The 15,003-nt window shown below is 35.9% G+C and overlaps 1 protein-coding gene across 2 annotated transcripts in view; it reads left to right on the top strand.

Moving 5' to 3' along the window:
- Positions 1 to 15,003, top strand: part of Prpf18 (pre-mRNA processing factor 18) — a 46,959-nt gene that overhangs the window by 15,676 nt on the left and 16,280 nt on the right. For both annotated transcript variants that reach the window (XM_076872870.1, XM_076872869.1), the window contains 5 exons: positions 456 to 602; positions 2,525 to 2,593; positions 3,999 to 4,139; positions 4,270 to 4,341; positions 7,104 to 7,259. In XM_076872870.1, coding sequence (XP_076728985.1) covers positions 456 to 602; positions 2,525 to 2,593; positions 3,999 to 4,139; positions 4,270 to 4,341; positions 7,104 to 7,259 — 585 coding nt within the window. The remainder of the gene's footprint in view (positions 1 to 455; positions 603 to 2,524; positions 2,594 to 3,998; positions 4,140 to 4,269; positions 4,342 to 7,103; positions 7,260 to 15,003) is intronic.

Raw genomic sequence — 15,003 nt, 5'->3', positions numbered from 1 at the left:
ATTTATGAAGATTCTTATTTGAATTTGTTGCTCATGTCTGTTTTATTTTTCTAACTACCAGTTTGGCCATTATGCAACATTCCTTTAAATATGTTTGTAACAATTAACTTTGGAGAATAATGCTAATATTATGCATACTAGTTTTACCAAATTCTTAACTCCTTGTAGGGAGAAAAATAAAATGTACTTCTTATTACTGTAAAATCAAAGGTGAAACATTAGTGAAATTTCATAATAGGTGTACTTCTTTTCTCCTCTTTAAATTTTTTTTGTCATAAATACAATATATTTTAATAAATATATATTTTAATAAAAATATATGTATATATTTTAGTTATTGATGGATTTTTATTTATATTTATTTATATGTGGTGCTGAGAATCAAATCCTCAAACATGCTAGGCAAGTGCTCTACTACTGAGCTATAATCCCAGCCCCCTTTTTCCTCTTCTTAGGGCTTGAGGAATGATCTGAAAGCAGCTTTGGATAAGATTGATCAACAGTACCTCAATGAAATTGTGGGTGGTCAAGAACCTGGAGAGGAAGATACACAAAATGATCTGAAAGTTCATGAAGAAAACACAACAATTGAAGAGTTAGAGGTAGTCTCCACTCCCAGCCCAACTCCTTCCCCATTACCCACTTTTCCTCTGGAGCAGATGGCTAAGTTAATCAGAGTGTTTACTGAAAAGCCACTGCCATCTTAGGTCAGTGCAAAGGCCCTTCTTTTATTTCATGCTTATATTCATTTATTCTTCTTTTGCTCATTCTTTATTCACATTCTTATACTTCCTAACCTCAAAAATTGGTCGTTATAATATGTTTGATATGATCCTTGCATTTGTTTGTGTTCTTGTAAAATCTGCAGTGTACTATGTGTATACATGCACATGTATGCACGCATACATATTTTTGGGGGGTTGACTCCAAGGCCTCATGTATGTATGCATGTGCTCTGTCATTAAGCTATACCCAGGCCTTTTTTTTTTTTTTTTTTGGTACTGAGAATTGAACCCAGATAGACTTAGCCACTGAGCCATATTCCCAGTTGTTTTTTTTTTTGTTTGTTTGTTTGTTTTTTGTTTTTAAGAGAAAGGGTCTCACTGAGTTGCTTAGGGCCTAGATAAGTTGCCAAGGCTGGCTGTGCCCAGACCCCAGGCCTTTTAAATTTTATTTTGAGACATTTTCACTAAGTTGCCTAGGCTAGCCTTGAACTTGTGATCCTCCTGCCTTAGCCACCTGAGTAGTTGGGATTACAGGTATCTGACAACATGCCTGGTTATGTCCATATAATTTTTATTTTTATAAGTAATATTATGTAGTGATAGTCTTATTTTATTTTTTTACTTTTCTTTTTTTCACTTCATGCTGTTTTTGAGATTCATCCTTGATGAACATTTAGACTTGTACATCCTTGATGTACATTTAGACTTTTGCTTTTAATTGCTGCATATTATGGCACTATTTTCCCTTATAATTATGGATTGCTGGATTGTTTCCAGCTCCTTATTAATCACAAACAACTTTGTGATAAGTACTCTTTAGTACACCACTATGTACTAAAACAGCATGTAAAAAACATGGGTTAGCTTACAATTTTTAATGCTTAATAAGATATAAACTGTTATTTTTCTGTTTCCTTTGTTTCTGGTTCTTGTACCTGTAGTGGTCTCTAAGAGTAAAGATTGTTGTTGAGGATGATGTGTCATTTTAATCACTTCTTCCCCATCACCTATGAAGGTCCCTAAATTTTACTAAAATAATTGGTATGGGCAACCGTTTGTCAGTTGGACTCACTTGTTCCTCCTTTCCTCCCACCTTCCTTCTTTATTTTTCATTTTTGAAGAAAGCTTTATTGAGATATTCACATACTATATGATGTACTCATTTAAAGTATATAATTTAGTGGATTTTAATATATTCACTGGGTGGTACAACCGTTATCACTATGTATTAGAACATTTTTGTTTCTCCCCGAAGAAATCTCATATCCATTAGGAGTCATTGTACTTACCTCGTTGTCTTTTCGTTTTGGTACTGGGGATTGAACTCAGGGGCACTTAACCTCTGAGCCATCACATCCCCAGCCCTTTTTTGTATTTTATTTAGAGATAGGGTCTCATTGAGTTGCTTAGGGCCTCGCTAAGTTATTGAGTCTGGCTTCGAACCGTTGATCCTCCTGTCTCAGCCTCCTGAGCCAATGGAGATCCTCCTGCCTCAGCCTCCTGAGCCAGTGGGATTACTGGCATGCACCACCATGTGTGGCTCTGATTCTTTTTTCTCTCCACCTCTCTTTGGAGTTATAAAAGATATTATAATTTCTCTGTAGAAATGGCAAATCAGAGTTTGGGGCTTTTTTTTTTAAACTAGAAATTCCAATAGATTTTTAAATAAAAATTACACAATATGTGATAAAGAGCATTGAATAATATGGTGTTGGTCACATATACACACACCACATTTGAATACATCCATGCAGTTTGTTCTCTGTTTATTAACAGAAGTATCATTTCTTTTTCTTCAGACACTGGGGGAGTCTTTAGGGAAAGGCGATGATCATAAGGACATGGACATCATCACCAAGTTCCTGAAAGTATGTATCAAAGGCAAGGGAAAGAGGCATTCTGAATGCTTAAAAACTGTTCTTCTATTTTTTGAGTATCAAGGGTTAAAGGCTAGATAGGGACATTCTCAAAAAACATGAGTGCTTGTGCTATGTTTATGACATCACTTTGCACTTGTATAGAGTGGTTAATGAAAGAAAAAGTGTATTTACTTTCTTTGTGACACTTTTCTCAAAAGTTGACTAATTCATATAAACATACACAAAAGAATCCCAACAGTAGAATGAACAAGAAATTAATAATTTTTTTAAAATTGTAGATGGATATTTATTTATTTTTATGTGGTGCTGGAGATCGAACCCAGTGCCTTATGTGTGCCAGGCAAATGCTGTTCCACTGAGCTACAGCTCCAGCCCCCTAATTCTATCTTTATTATAGGCGTTTCTATCTCTGGTTAAGCCTAGTTGTTTTTAATGTTTATTCACAAGCTGTTCAGTCTGAGATTTAAGTATAAAGAATGATTTTACTTGTATTTACATTTTAAATATATTATTTTGGTCATAAAGATTCTAAAATATATGGAGGATAGGGCATGGAACTAGTATGAACAAGTCTTTTATTTTGGAGTGATGGCCTCTCCTTTGTAGGTGTGCATAAAGGAGTATATCCCCCTCAACCTTCACGTTGCCTTGGAAGGAGTACCATGTATATGGTCAAACCCAGAGGGGACTAGGTTTGTTTCTGGGGGTGGAGGCAAGAAGTGGGAGGGATGGGTCACAGTCTGCTTTATTTTTATTTCTTTTTTTTCTTTCTTCCTTTAGTCAGATGCTTTAGTGGGACTTTTTTTTTTTTTAAATTGATTTATTGTCTGTACGGCATAAGTAGTTCAAATAATACAGCATACTTGGGAGACTAAGTATCATAGTGCATATGGTCTTATGGATGATTAATCTAACTAAGAATTTTTTTTGGTTTTGTACTGGATTGAATTCAGGGGCACTCAGCCACTGAGCCACATCCCCAACTCTTTTTTGTGTTTTATTTAGAGACAGGGTCTCACTGAGTTGCTTAGCACCTCCTTTTATTGAGACTGGCTTTAAACTCTGGATCCTTCTGCCTCAGCCTCCGGAGCCACTGGGATTATAGGCATATGTCACTGCGCCTGGCTAGGAAATTTGTTTTTTTTTAAGCAAATGGGTTATCTTGAGCCTAGGATACATAGATTAGGAATGTTTGTGACTCACTAAAGATAATACTTTGAAACAAACATGACAAAATAAGCAGAAATAGTTAAACTTTATTTGATAATATTTTAACTAACCAAGGTATTTACTTTAAGAATGAAAACGTACTGTTTTTTGGTTTTATAGTGATTTAAAACTCATTAAACCACTAGATGGCATTGTAGTCTCAATTTACTCCTTCTTTCAACAGTTTCTTCTTGGTGTTTGGGCTAAGGAATTGAATGCCAGAGAAGATTATGTGAAACGCAGTGTGCAGGGTAAACTGAACAGTGCTACTCAGAAGCAGACTGAGTCCTATCTCAGACCACTTTTCAGAAAGCTCCGGAAAAGGGTAAGGTTTCTCGGGAAATGCTTTTATTAACTGACTTTGAAAATTAGAAGATAGAGATTTAGAATAATTATTACTTGTTTTTCACTAAATAGTAGCTGCTACAATTAGTTATGCTTTTTTTCTTTTCCAGAATCTTCCTGCTGACATTAAAGAATCGATAACAGATATTATTAAATTCATGTTGCAGAGGGAATATGTAAAGGTATATTATGCTATCCATTGAAATTGTTATGAATATATTTAGGTTATGTACATAATGTTCATTTGGGATGGGGGGATTTTGCATAGTATGGTTTAGAATAAATGTGAAGTGAGCTAGTAGTAAAAAAAGTTTTGTTTTCCATTGTTTTCTCAGCATTATTGTTAGACATCATATAAACCACAGGCCACAAAATGTATATTCTCAGTCATTGTTAAAGTAGATTGAAAGGTTCTGTGGAGCATGAGTTTTGTATAGGCAGTGTTTATTTTATGAATGAGATTGTATTTCAAGGTTTATAAATGGTCATTTGTGGTTTGGAACAATTTTTTTTTTCCATAGAAACAATGTTTTATAGATTAGTTTCCCAGACCAGCTAAAAAGGCCCATTTAATCTGTAATGTAGCTGAACTATTGTACTGATGATACAATGGAATTTAACTACTCTTTGTAATTATTTCTATGGGGAAATGATCCAGAAAAAACTGTCAGGATTTCTTTCTCTCATTTCAATAGTGCAACAATAGCCAACCTCTTGCAGAGGAAGGCTGTCCTCCTTCACTGCAGTGTCTTTACTCCTGAATGGACTCTGGGAGGAGGTGGTGGCAGGAAAGCACTCTGGTGTGAGGGACTCCTGTGAGAGAATTAGAAGGGGAAAATGGAGGGCAGTCAGTTGCAAGAAGGCAACAAGGAGAGAAAGGACCTGTGCATTTGTACTGCGGATTGGAGATGTGACAGGTGTAAGGAGGTCTGCTTCTGGTGACTGCCTCCTAGGAGACTAGGAGTAGAGGAGCAATCCCAGTAGTAATACCAGAAAACTGGAAAAGGAAAGAGGGGATTGCTGGCATTCCTGGGTGATTGGATGATTTTCTTTTTTAGAGATTTAGACTAATAAGAGTAATGTGGTAATTTCATTCCTTAAAAGAGCCAGTACTCTCAAAAGAAAACTTTTTGTGTGTTGTGGTTAGAAATTTCATTCTTAGTTTATATCAATTGCATGATTCCTATTAAGAATGATTTAACTGGAATGTATGGATAAGGTCAACATTACTGCAGAAAGTATTCACATCACCTGCTTGCTGAAGTGATGCCTTTTCTCTTGTTTTTTTTTTCTCATGATTATATATCAGAACCAGGTGAAAACTTGTTTATTTAAACTACAGAAAGAATCAAGAAATTTTAATAATGTATTTGGACAGTTTTTTTTTGTAACTTTAGGGAAACTGAGTAAAACTGAGTATTGGGATTATCATCGATTAAGGTCCAGTGTTAAATTTACACATGAGTATCAGTGATAAATATATGCATATGTGCTATTAAAATTAAGTTTTATAAAATCTGTTTAGCAAAGCAAGTTTGGATTTATCTTTATGGTCTTTAGTTAACCTATCTTATAGTACTTAATTTTTTAAAACTCAACTCTACATATCAATTACATAGATATTTGATTTTTGAAATTAAAATCTCTTTGAGGCCTGCTTAGAAATCATCAGGGGTTTTTAGAATTTATTTGCTTTTGGCTTGATTTTTAAAAAAGAGCCATTTGCATTGGTTTCTGGCTTCACTTTTTATAGCTTTTTTTTTAAGATTCTTGGTAGGTGGGAGATTTGGGAGGCCAAAGAGATGAACCAGTCTTTTCCTTCAGCTCTTTGACTTGAGGGCCAGAATTCAGACTCTGTTTACACAGAGTTATGGACCCTGAGTAGTCATCCCAGCATATGGAACATCCCTCCCCCTTCTGACAATGTACAATGAATGCTGTGAAGTGATTAGATATGATTTCAGGTGGGACAAGAAATAAGTTATCCATCAGTGTAGAGAAGTAGGTCTAAGACCCAACCTAGAGTTTCTGTCAGTGCATCAAATTAGCTACCTGCTGATTCCAGATGTGAAATGTATTAAATTCCACTACCAAAAGGCTGCAAAGGAGTGTTTGTTATTTTCTTTTTTTAAAAGGTGCCAGGGATGGAACTCAGGAGTATTCTACCATGGAACTACATCCCCACCCCTTTCTGTTTTATATTTTGATAATTTGCTGAGGTCTTGAACTTGGAATTCTCCTGCCTCAGCCTTCTAAGTTGCAGAGATTCCAGGCTGTGCCACCATGCCCCACCGTTTTTTTGTTTGTTTGTTTTGTTTTGTTTTGTTTTTTTACAACCTTATCTTTGACTTCTGTTTTTTCATGAGCATTTGTGGTCCTGGGCAGGGCAGGCACTCACACCATATTTTAATCTTTTATACTTGGACGAGAGGAAAAAGAAGAGCATATTATTTTCGACATGTCTCAGGGCTGGCTGAGAATTAGTCACAAAAGGCTGTGAAATACTTGAAATAAGAATTTGGAATAAAATCATGGCATTTGCCGGTAAATGGATGGAGTTAGAGAAGATAATGCTAAGTGAATCCAAAAAACCAAATGTCGAATGTTTTCTCTGATATAAGGAGGCTGATTCATAGTGGGGTAGGGAGAGGGAGCATAGGAGGAATAGACGAATGCTAGATAGGGCAAAGGTTGGAGGGGAAGGGAGGGGGCATGGGGATAGAAATGGTGATGGAATGTGATGGACATCATTATCCAAAGTACATATATGAGACACGGATTGGTGTGAATATACTTTATATACAACCAGAGATATGAAAAAATGTGCTCTAATGTAGTAAGAATTGTAATGCATTCCACTGATATATATAAATAAAAAAAATTAAAGAAGAATTTGAACCAATACAATATTTCTGCCTTTCTGATCTCTTAAACTTCCTTTCAGGCAAATGATGCTTACCTTCAGATGGCCATTGGAAATGCTCCCTGGCCTATTGGTGTCACTATGGTTGGTATCCATGCCAGAACTGGCAGGGAAAAGATTTTTTCTAAGCATGTTGCACATGTTTTAAATGACGAAACTCAACGGAAATATATTCAGGTAAGCTGGATTCTGTAACATTCTTTAATTCCTCAAATTTAAAAGTTTTAAAGAGCAAGAAAAAATTTGGAATAGTATGGCGATACTTTCCAAGATCCCCATTGGTTACCTGAAATCTCATGTAGTATTGAAACCTGTGTTTACTAGGTTTTTTTGCTACACACACACACACACACACACACACACACCCCTCTAATAAAATTTGATCTATAAATTAGGCAGAGTAGAAATTAACAATAATAGCTACCAATGGAGAATCTCCTAGCAATATTCCACTGAACAGAGACCGGCCGGGAGCTGCTAGGATTTTTTGAAGCGTCAGTGTGACCCGGATGAGCAAAACCCTGCCACGAGACGCGGAGATCCAGATCCACCAGCCACAGTCCTTGCGCCGTGGGCGCGGCTGCCGATCCGTCTGCCTGCCCCCAGCCAAAGTGACTGGGTCCCGCTAGCCTCCGAGACGCAGCTTGGCAGGAAGAAGTCTTTAGGCAAGCCTTCATGAAGTAGCGAGCCAGGAGCTGAGGCCAACCTGGACGGACCAGTCCCACCCTTCCCTTTGGACACTCCGGCAAGGAGCCTGGGGCCCGCCATAGCAGAGAGGTGACATCATCGGAGTTCGGCCGGCGGAATTCCTTCCCAGCAGAATCCACTTTAGCAGGCATAATCTCCCACCACAAAGGAGAGACAACAGAGATATACAAAGCCAAAACAAATGTATAGGAGAAAGCAGTTACAAAGCAGTCAAACGGAGCTGGAAAGCAACGTGAACAACATGAAAAAACAAGGGAAAAAAGGATTACAAACTGTGCAGGACAACTTAAATATACAGGAGGACCTAGAAGAATCAGAAACATGGACAGGGAAAGAAATCAAGGCATACCTAACTCAGATGGAACGGAATTTTAGAGAAGACATGAGACAGCAAGTCCAAGCATTGAAAGTACATTTTGAAAAGGAACTAAACACACAAATTCAATCTACAAAGAACGAGCTTTACCAGGAGATAGAGATTTTTTTAAAAAAATCAAACAGTAATCCTAGAAATGCAAGAAACCATAAATCAGATTAAAAGCGCTAACGAGAATATTACAAATAGACTAGATCAAGTAGAAGTCAGAACATCAGATAATGAAGACAAAGTTTATCAACTTTAAAAGAATATAGTCAACACAGAAAAGATGCTTAAATCTCATGAGCAATCTATCCAAGAGATATGGGATCTCATCAAAAAACCAAATTTGAGAGTCATTGGGATAGAAGAAGGCACAGAGATTCAGTCCAAAGGAATGGATAACTTATTAATTGAAATAATCATAGAAAACTTCCCAGAGATGAAAGATGGAATGGAGTGCCAAATCCTGGAAGCCTACAGGACCCCAAACATCCAAAACCATAATAGGCCAACTCCAAGACACATAATTATGAAGATAGCTAACATACAGGACAAGGAGAGAATACTAAAAGCTACGAGAGAAAGGAGGCAGATTACATTCAGGGGTAAACCAATTAGGTTAACGACTGATTTTTCATCACAGACTTTGAAAGCGAGAAGATCCTGGAACAACGTATTTCAAACTCTGAAAAATAATGGATTCCAACCAAGAATACTGTATCCAGCAAAACTAAGCTTCAGATTTGACAATGAAATTAAAATATTTCACGATAAACAAAAGCTAAAAGAATTCGCAGCCAGAAAACCAGCACTGCAAAGCATTTTGAGCAAAATACTACAAGAAGAGGAATTGAAAAATAGCTCCCAAAACTAACAGTGGGAGGTATCTCAGTAAAGGGGGAGAAGAATAATCAAAGAGGGAAAACTAGCCAAACTAAAATAAATAAATAAATAAACATGACTGGAAGTACAAACCATATTTCAATTGTAACCTTAAATGTTAATGGCTTAAATTCACCAATCAAGAGACATAGGCTAGTAACCTGGATTAAAAAAACAAATCCAACAATATGCTGCCTTCAGGAGACTCATATGTTAGGAAAAGACATACACAGGCTGAAGGTGAAAGGTTGGGAAAAATCATACCACTCACATGGCCCTCGGAAGCAAGTGGAGTGGCCATACTCATATCGAATAAAGTCAACTTCAAACCTAAGGTAATCAAAAGGGATAAAGAAGGACACTATATACTGTTAAATCAAGACATAACAATTATCAATTTGTATGCACCAAACAATGGTGCTGCAACGTTCATAAAACAAACTCTCCTCAAGTTCAAGAGTCAAATAGACCACAACACAATAATTATGGGGGACTTCAACACACCGCTCTCGACATTGGACAGATCCTCTAGACAAAAGCTGAACAAAGAAACTATAAAACTCAATAACGCAATCAATAACCTAGACTTAACCGACATGTATAGAATATATCAACCATCATCAAGTGGATACACATTCTTCTCAGCAGCACATGGATCCTACTCAAAGATAGACCATATATTATGCCATAGGGCGACTCTCAGTAAATATAAAGGTGTGGAGATAATACCATCCACCATATCTGACCATAATGGAATGAAACTGGAAATCAATGATAAAAGAAGGAAGGAAAAATCCTGCATCACCTGGAAAATGAACAATATGCTACTGAATGATCAATGGGTTACAGAAGATATAAAGGAGGAAATCAAAAAATTCTTAGAGATAAACGACAATACAGACACAACATACCAAAATCTATGGGACACAATGAAAGCAGTTTTAAGAGAGAAATTCATTTCCTGGAGTTCATTCCTCAAAAAAAGAAAAAAACCAACAAATAAATGAACTCACATTACATCTTAAAACCCTAGAAAAGGAAGAGCAAAACAACAGCAAATGTAGTAGAAGACAAGAAATAATTAAAATCAGAGGGGAAATCAATGAAATTGAAACAAAAAAAAAAACATTGAAAAAATTGATAAAACTAAAAGTTGGTTCTCTGAAAAAATAAATAAGATCGACAGACCCTTAGCCATGCTAACAAAGAGAAGAAGAGAGAGAACTCAAATTACTAACATACGGGATGAAAAAGGCAATATCACAACAGACACTACAGAAATACAGAAGATAATTAGAAAGTATTTTGAAACCCTATATTCCAATAAAATAGAAGATAGTGAAGATATCGATAAATTTCTTAAGTCATATGATCTGCCCAGATTGAGCCAGGAAGACACACACAATTTAAACAGACCAATAACAAAGGAAGAAATAGAAGAGGCCATCAAAAGACTACCAACCAAGAAAAGCCCTGGACCGGATGGGTATACAGCAGAGTTTTACAAAACCTTCAAAGAAGAATTAATACTAACAATACTTTTCAAGCTATTTCAAGAAATAGAAAAAGAAGGAGCTCTTCCAAATTCATTCTATGAGGCCAACATCACCCTGATCCCAAAACCAGACAAAGACACTTCAAAGAAAGAAAACTACAGACCAATATCTCTAATGAACTTAGATGCAAAAATTCTCAATAAAATCCTGGCGAATCGAATACAAAAGCATATCAAAAAAATTGTACACCATGATCAAGTAGGATTCATCCCTGGGATGCAAGGCTGGTTCAATATACGGAAATCAATAAATGTTATTTACCACATCAATAGACTTAAAGATAAGAACCATATGATCATCTCGATAGATGCAGAAAAAGCATTCGACAAAGTACAGCATCCCTTTATGTTCAAAACACTAGAAAAACTAGGGATAACAGGAACTTACCTCAACATTGTAAAAGCTATATATGCTAAGCCTCAGGCTAGCATCATTCTAAATGGAGAAAAACTGAAGGCATTCCCTCTAAAATCTGGAACTAGACAGGGATGCCCTCTCTCACCACTTCTATTCAATTTAGTTCTTGAAATACTAGCCAGAGCAATTAGACAGACAAAAGAAATTAAAGGCATAAAAATAGGAAAAGAAGAACTTAAATTATCGCTATTTGCGGATGACATGATAATATATTTAACAGACCCAAAAGGGTCTACAAAGAAACTGCTAGAGTTAATAAATGAATTCAGCAAAGTGGCAGGATATAAAATCAACAAGCATAAATCAAAGGCATTCCTGTATATCAGCAACAAAACTTCTGAAATGGAAATGAGGAAAAACACTCCATTCACAATATCCTCAAAAAAAATAAAATACTTGGGAATCAACCTAACAAAAGAGGTGAAAGATTTATACAATGAAAACTACAGAACCCTAAAGAGAGAGAGAGAAGAAGATCTTAGAAGATGGAAAAATGTATCCTGTTCATGGATAGGCAGAACTAACATCATCAAAATGGTGATATTACCCAAAGTTCTCTACAGGTTTAATGCGATGCCAATCAAAATCTCAACGGCATTTCTTGTAGAAATAGATAAAGCAATCATGAAATTCATATGGAATAACAAAAGACCCAGAATAGCAAAAGCAATTCTAAGCAGGAAGTGTGAATCTGGAGGTATAGTGATACCAGAGTTCAAACTGTACTACAAAGCAATAGTAACAAAAACAGCATGGTACTGGTACCAAAACAGGCAGGTGGATCATTGGTACAGAATAGAGGACACAGAAACCAATCCACAAAATTACAACTGTCTTATATTTGATAAAGGGGCTAAAAACATGCAATGGAGGAAGGATAGCATCTTCAACAAATGGTGCTGGGAAAATTGGAAATCCATATGCAACAAAATGAAACTGAATCCCTTTCTCTCGCCATGCACAAAAGTTAACTCAAAATGGATCAAAGAGCTTGATATCAAATCAGAGACCCTGTACCTGATAGAAGAAAAAGTTGGCTCCGATCTACATATTGTGGGGTCCGGCTCCAAATTCCTTAATAGGACTCCCATAGCCCAAGAGTTAATAACAATAAACAAATGGGACTTAACTTAAACTGAAAAGTTTTTTCTCAGCAAGAGAAACAATAAGAGAAGTAAATAGGGAGCCTACATCCTGGGAGCAAATCTTTACTCCTCACACTTCAGCTAGAGCCCTAATTTCCAGAATATACAAAGACCTCAAAAAATTAAACAATAAGATAACAAATAACCCAATCAACAAATGGGCCAAGGACCTGAACAGACACTTCTCAGAAAAGGACATACAATCAATCAATAAGTACATGAAAAAATGCTCACCATCTCTAGCAGTCAGAGAAATGCAAATCAAAACCACCCTAAGATACCATCTCACTCCAGTAAGATTGGCAGCCATTATAAAGTCAAACAACAATAAGTGCTGGCGAGGATGTGGGGAAAAGGGTACACTTGTACATTGCTGGTGGGACTGCAAATTGGTACGGCCAATATGGAAAGCAGTATGGAGATTCCTGGGAAATCTGGGAATGGAACCACCATTTGACCCAGCTATCGCCCTCCTTGGACTATTCCCTGAGGACCTTAAAAGAGATACTGCCACATCAATGATCATAGCAGCACAATTCACAATAGCTAGACTGTGGAACCAACCTAGATGCCCTTCAATAGATGAATGGATAAAAAAAATGTGGCATCTATACACAATGGAGTATTATGCAGCACTAAAAAATGACAAAATCATGGAATTTGCAGGGAAATGGATGGCATTAGAGCAGATTATGCTAAGTGAAGCTAGCCAATCCCTAAAAAACAAATGCCAAATGTCTTCTTTGATTTAAGGAGAGCAACTAAGAACTGAGCAGTGGGGAAGAGCATGCGGAAAAGATTAACATTAAACTGAGATGAGTGGTGGGAGGGAAAGGGAGAAAGAAGGGAAATTGCATGGAAATGGAAGGAAACCCTCATCGTTATACGAAATCACATATATGAGGTTGTGAGGGGAAAGCGGGGGGGGGGGGGAAGGGAGAGAACTGAACAACAACAGATGAGGTAGAGAGGGAAGATGGGAGGTGAGGGGAGGGGGGATAGTAGGGGATAGGAAAGGCAGTAGAATACAATAGTCACTAATATGGCATTATGTAAACATTGTGAATGTGTAACTGATGTGATTCTGCAATTTGTATTTGCGGTAAAAATGGAAGTTCATAACTCACTTGAATCAAATGTATGAGAGATGAAAAAAATAAAAGAAAAATAAAAAAGAAAAAAAAACAGAAAAAAACAAAAAAAAAAGAAATTAACAATAATAATAAAATGGAACAATTGATAACATGCTGTAATGAAAGTTACATGAATGTGGTCCCTCTCTGTCTCTCTCAAAATATTTTACTGGGCTCATTCTTCTTCCCGATGATGTGAGAGGTGACATGCCTACGTGGTAAGATGAAGTGAGCTGGATGATGTAAGCATTGTGACTCAGCAATAGGCTACTGTTGACCTTCTGACAATATTTCAGGATAATCTCAAGCCATGATGATTCAGGTTGACTGTGGGCAGCTGGAACTGCAGAAAGCAACACTGCAGATGAGGGAGGATTGCTGTGTACTAAATAGGACATAGCACAGCAGGATAGAAGTTCACTCCTGACAACCACTAGTGGTTAAGGCCTTCACTTTCATTAAATAAATTGAAAACCTGCATATACTGTGGAAGATAGGGTGAAGTGTCTGTTTTAATTACCTTATCACTGATATCTAATTATTGCAGGTAGCTTTTTTTTATAAGTTTACGTTATATTTGCAAGTTAAATGAGTTTATCAGATAAATTTAGGAATTTAATAAGAGCAACAAATTTAGAGTATTTTATAATAAATTCCGCTTTGTTTCTTTTAAAGTGAATTTATTATCTACTAGATTGAAGTGATATGGAGAATATGGACTTGGCTTTAATGCATAGAATCATTTTTAAGTAGCATAGAATGATGCTTCCCTAATTGTGTGACAAGATTTATTTTAAAGTTATACATGCTTCATATAAACTTGTTTGCTTTGTTGTTGGGCTAAACTTTTCTCTTTAGGGAAAAAAAAACAACTTAATTTAGCTTTACCAAATTGTCATAAATTGCAGATTGTGTCAGTATAATGACTTGTGTGGATGAAAATTCTAAATCTTGAAGTTAATACTGTGGAAATTTACTTAAAATTTAAAGTTCACTTAAAATGCATAAAATGCTTTCAGATTTTGTGCCAGAGAGGTTATTACCATATTCATGAATTAGCTTATTGTTTGTATTTCAGTTCCAAGTGCTGAAATTTAATTTGTATGTCATGCTTTATGCTTTATTCACATATATTAGCATTTTAAAAAATGGTTTCAACCTAACTCTTGAATGTGAATTGTAGACTTTATAAAGTTCAAATATACTTGTGCAAATTCAAGCACATTTTCATTTCTTAATAATCTCCAATGACTGGATTAAAGGCAAAATCTTTTAGTTGAAAAAGAAGTTGTTTGGTTTTAACAATAGAATACAGTTTCAAGGATTAAATTTGTTAATTGTGTTCATCTGGACTGTGGTTAGAGCTATAGTGTATAAATGTTTATGTAATTAGATAATTTTTTTAAGGACAGCATTTCTTTTTGTATCCAATGGTATAATTTTCATTTTAAAAATATACCTAGCATTTAAGAATATTTCTGTTTTATTTTGGAATCTGTGAAATTACCTGTCGTCCTGCCATTTTTTTCTTTTTAAATTAATGTTCTTAGATATTTGTGTTGAAGATACCTCTTGAATAAAATAAAACCTTATGATTTTCATGTATGATGGAAGACAGGGTGAAGTGTTTTACCTTAATTACTTTGGCACTGAGATAAAACTGTTACAGTTTGCTTTTTTTTTCTTTTTTTTAAGACATATATAAAATATTTTTTTAAG

This window comes from Callospermophilus lateralis, chromosome 13 (assembly GCF_048772815.1).
Source record: "Callospermophilus lateralis isolate mCalLat2 chromosome 13, mCalLat2.hap1, whole genome shotgun sequence".
NCBI lineage: Eukaryota > Metazoa > Chordata > Mammalia > Rodentia > Sciuridae > Callospermophilus > Callospermophilus lateralis.
The sequence above is the reverse complement of the archived record's forward strand: the minus strand, read 5'-3'. Positions and strand labels throughout refer to the sequence as shown.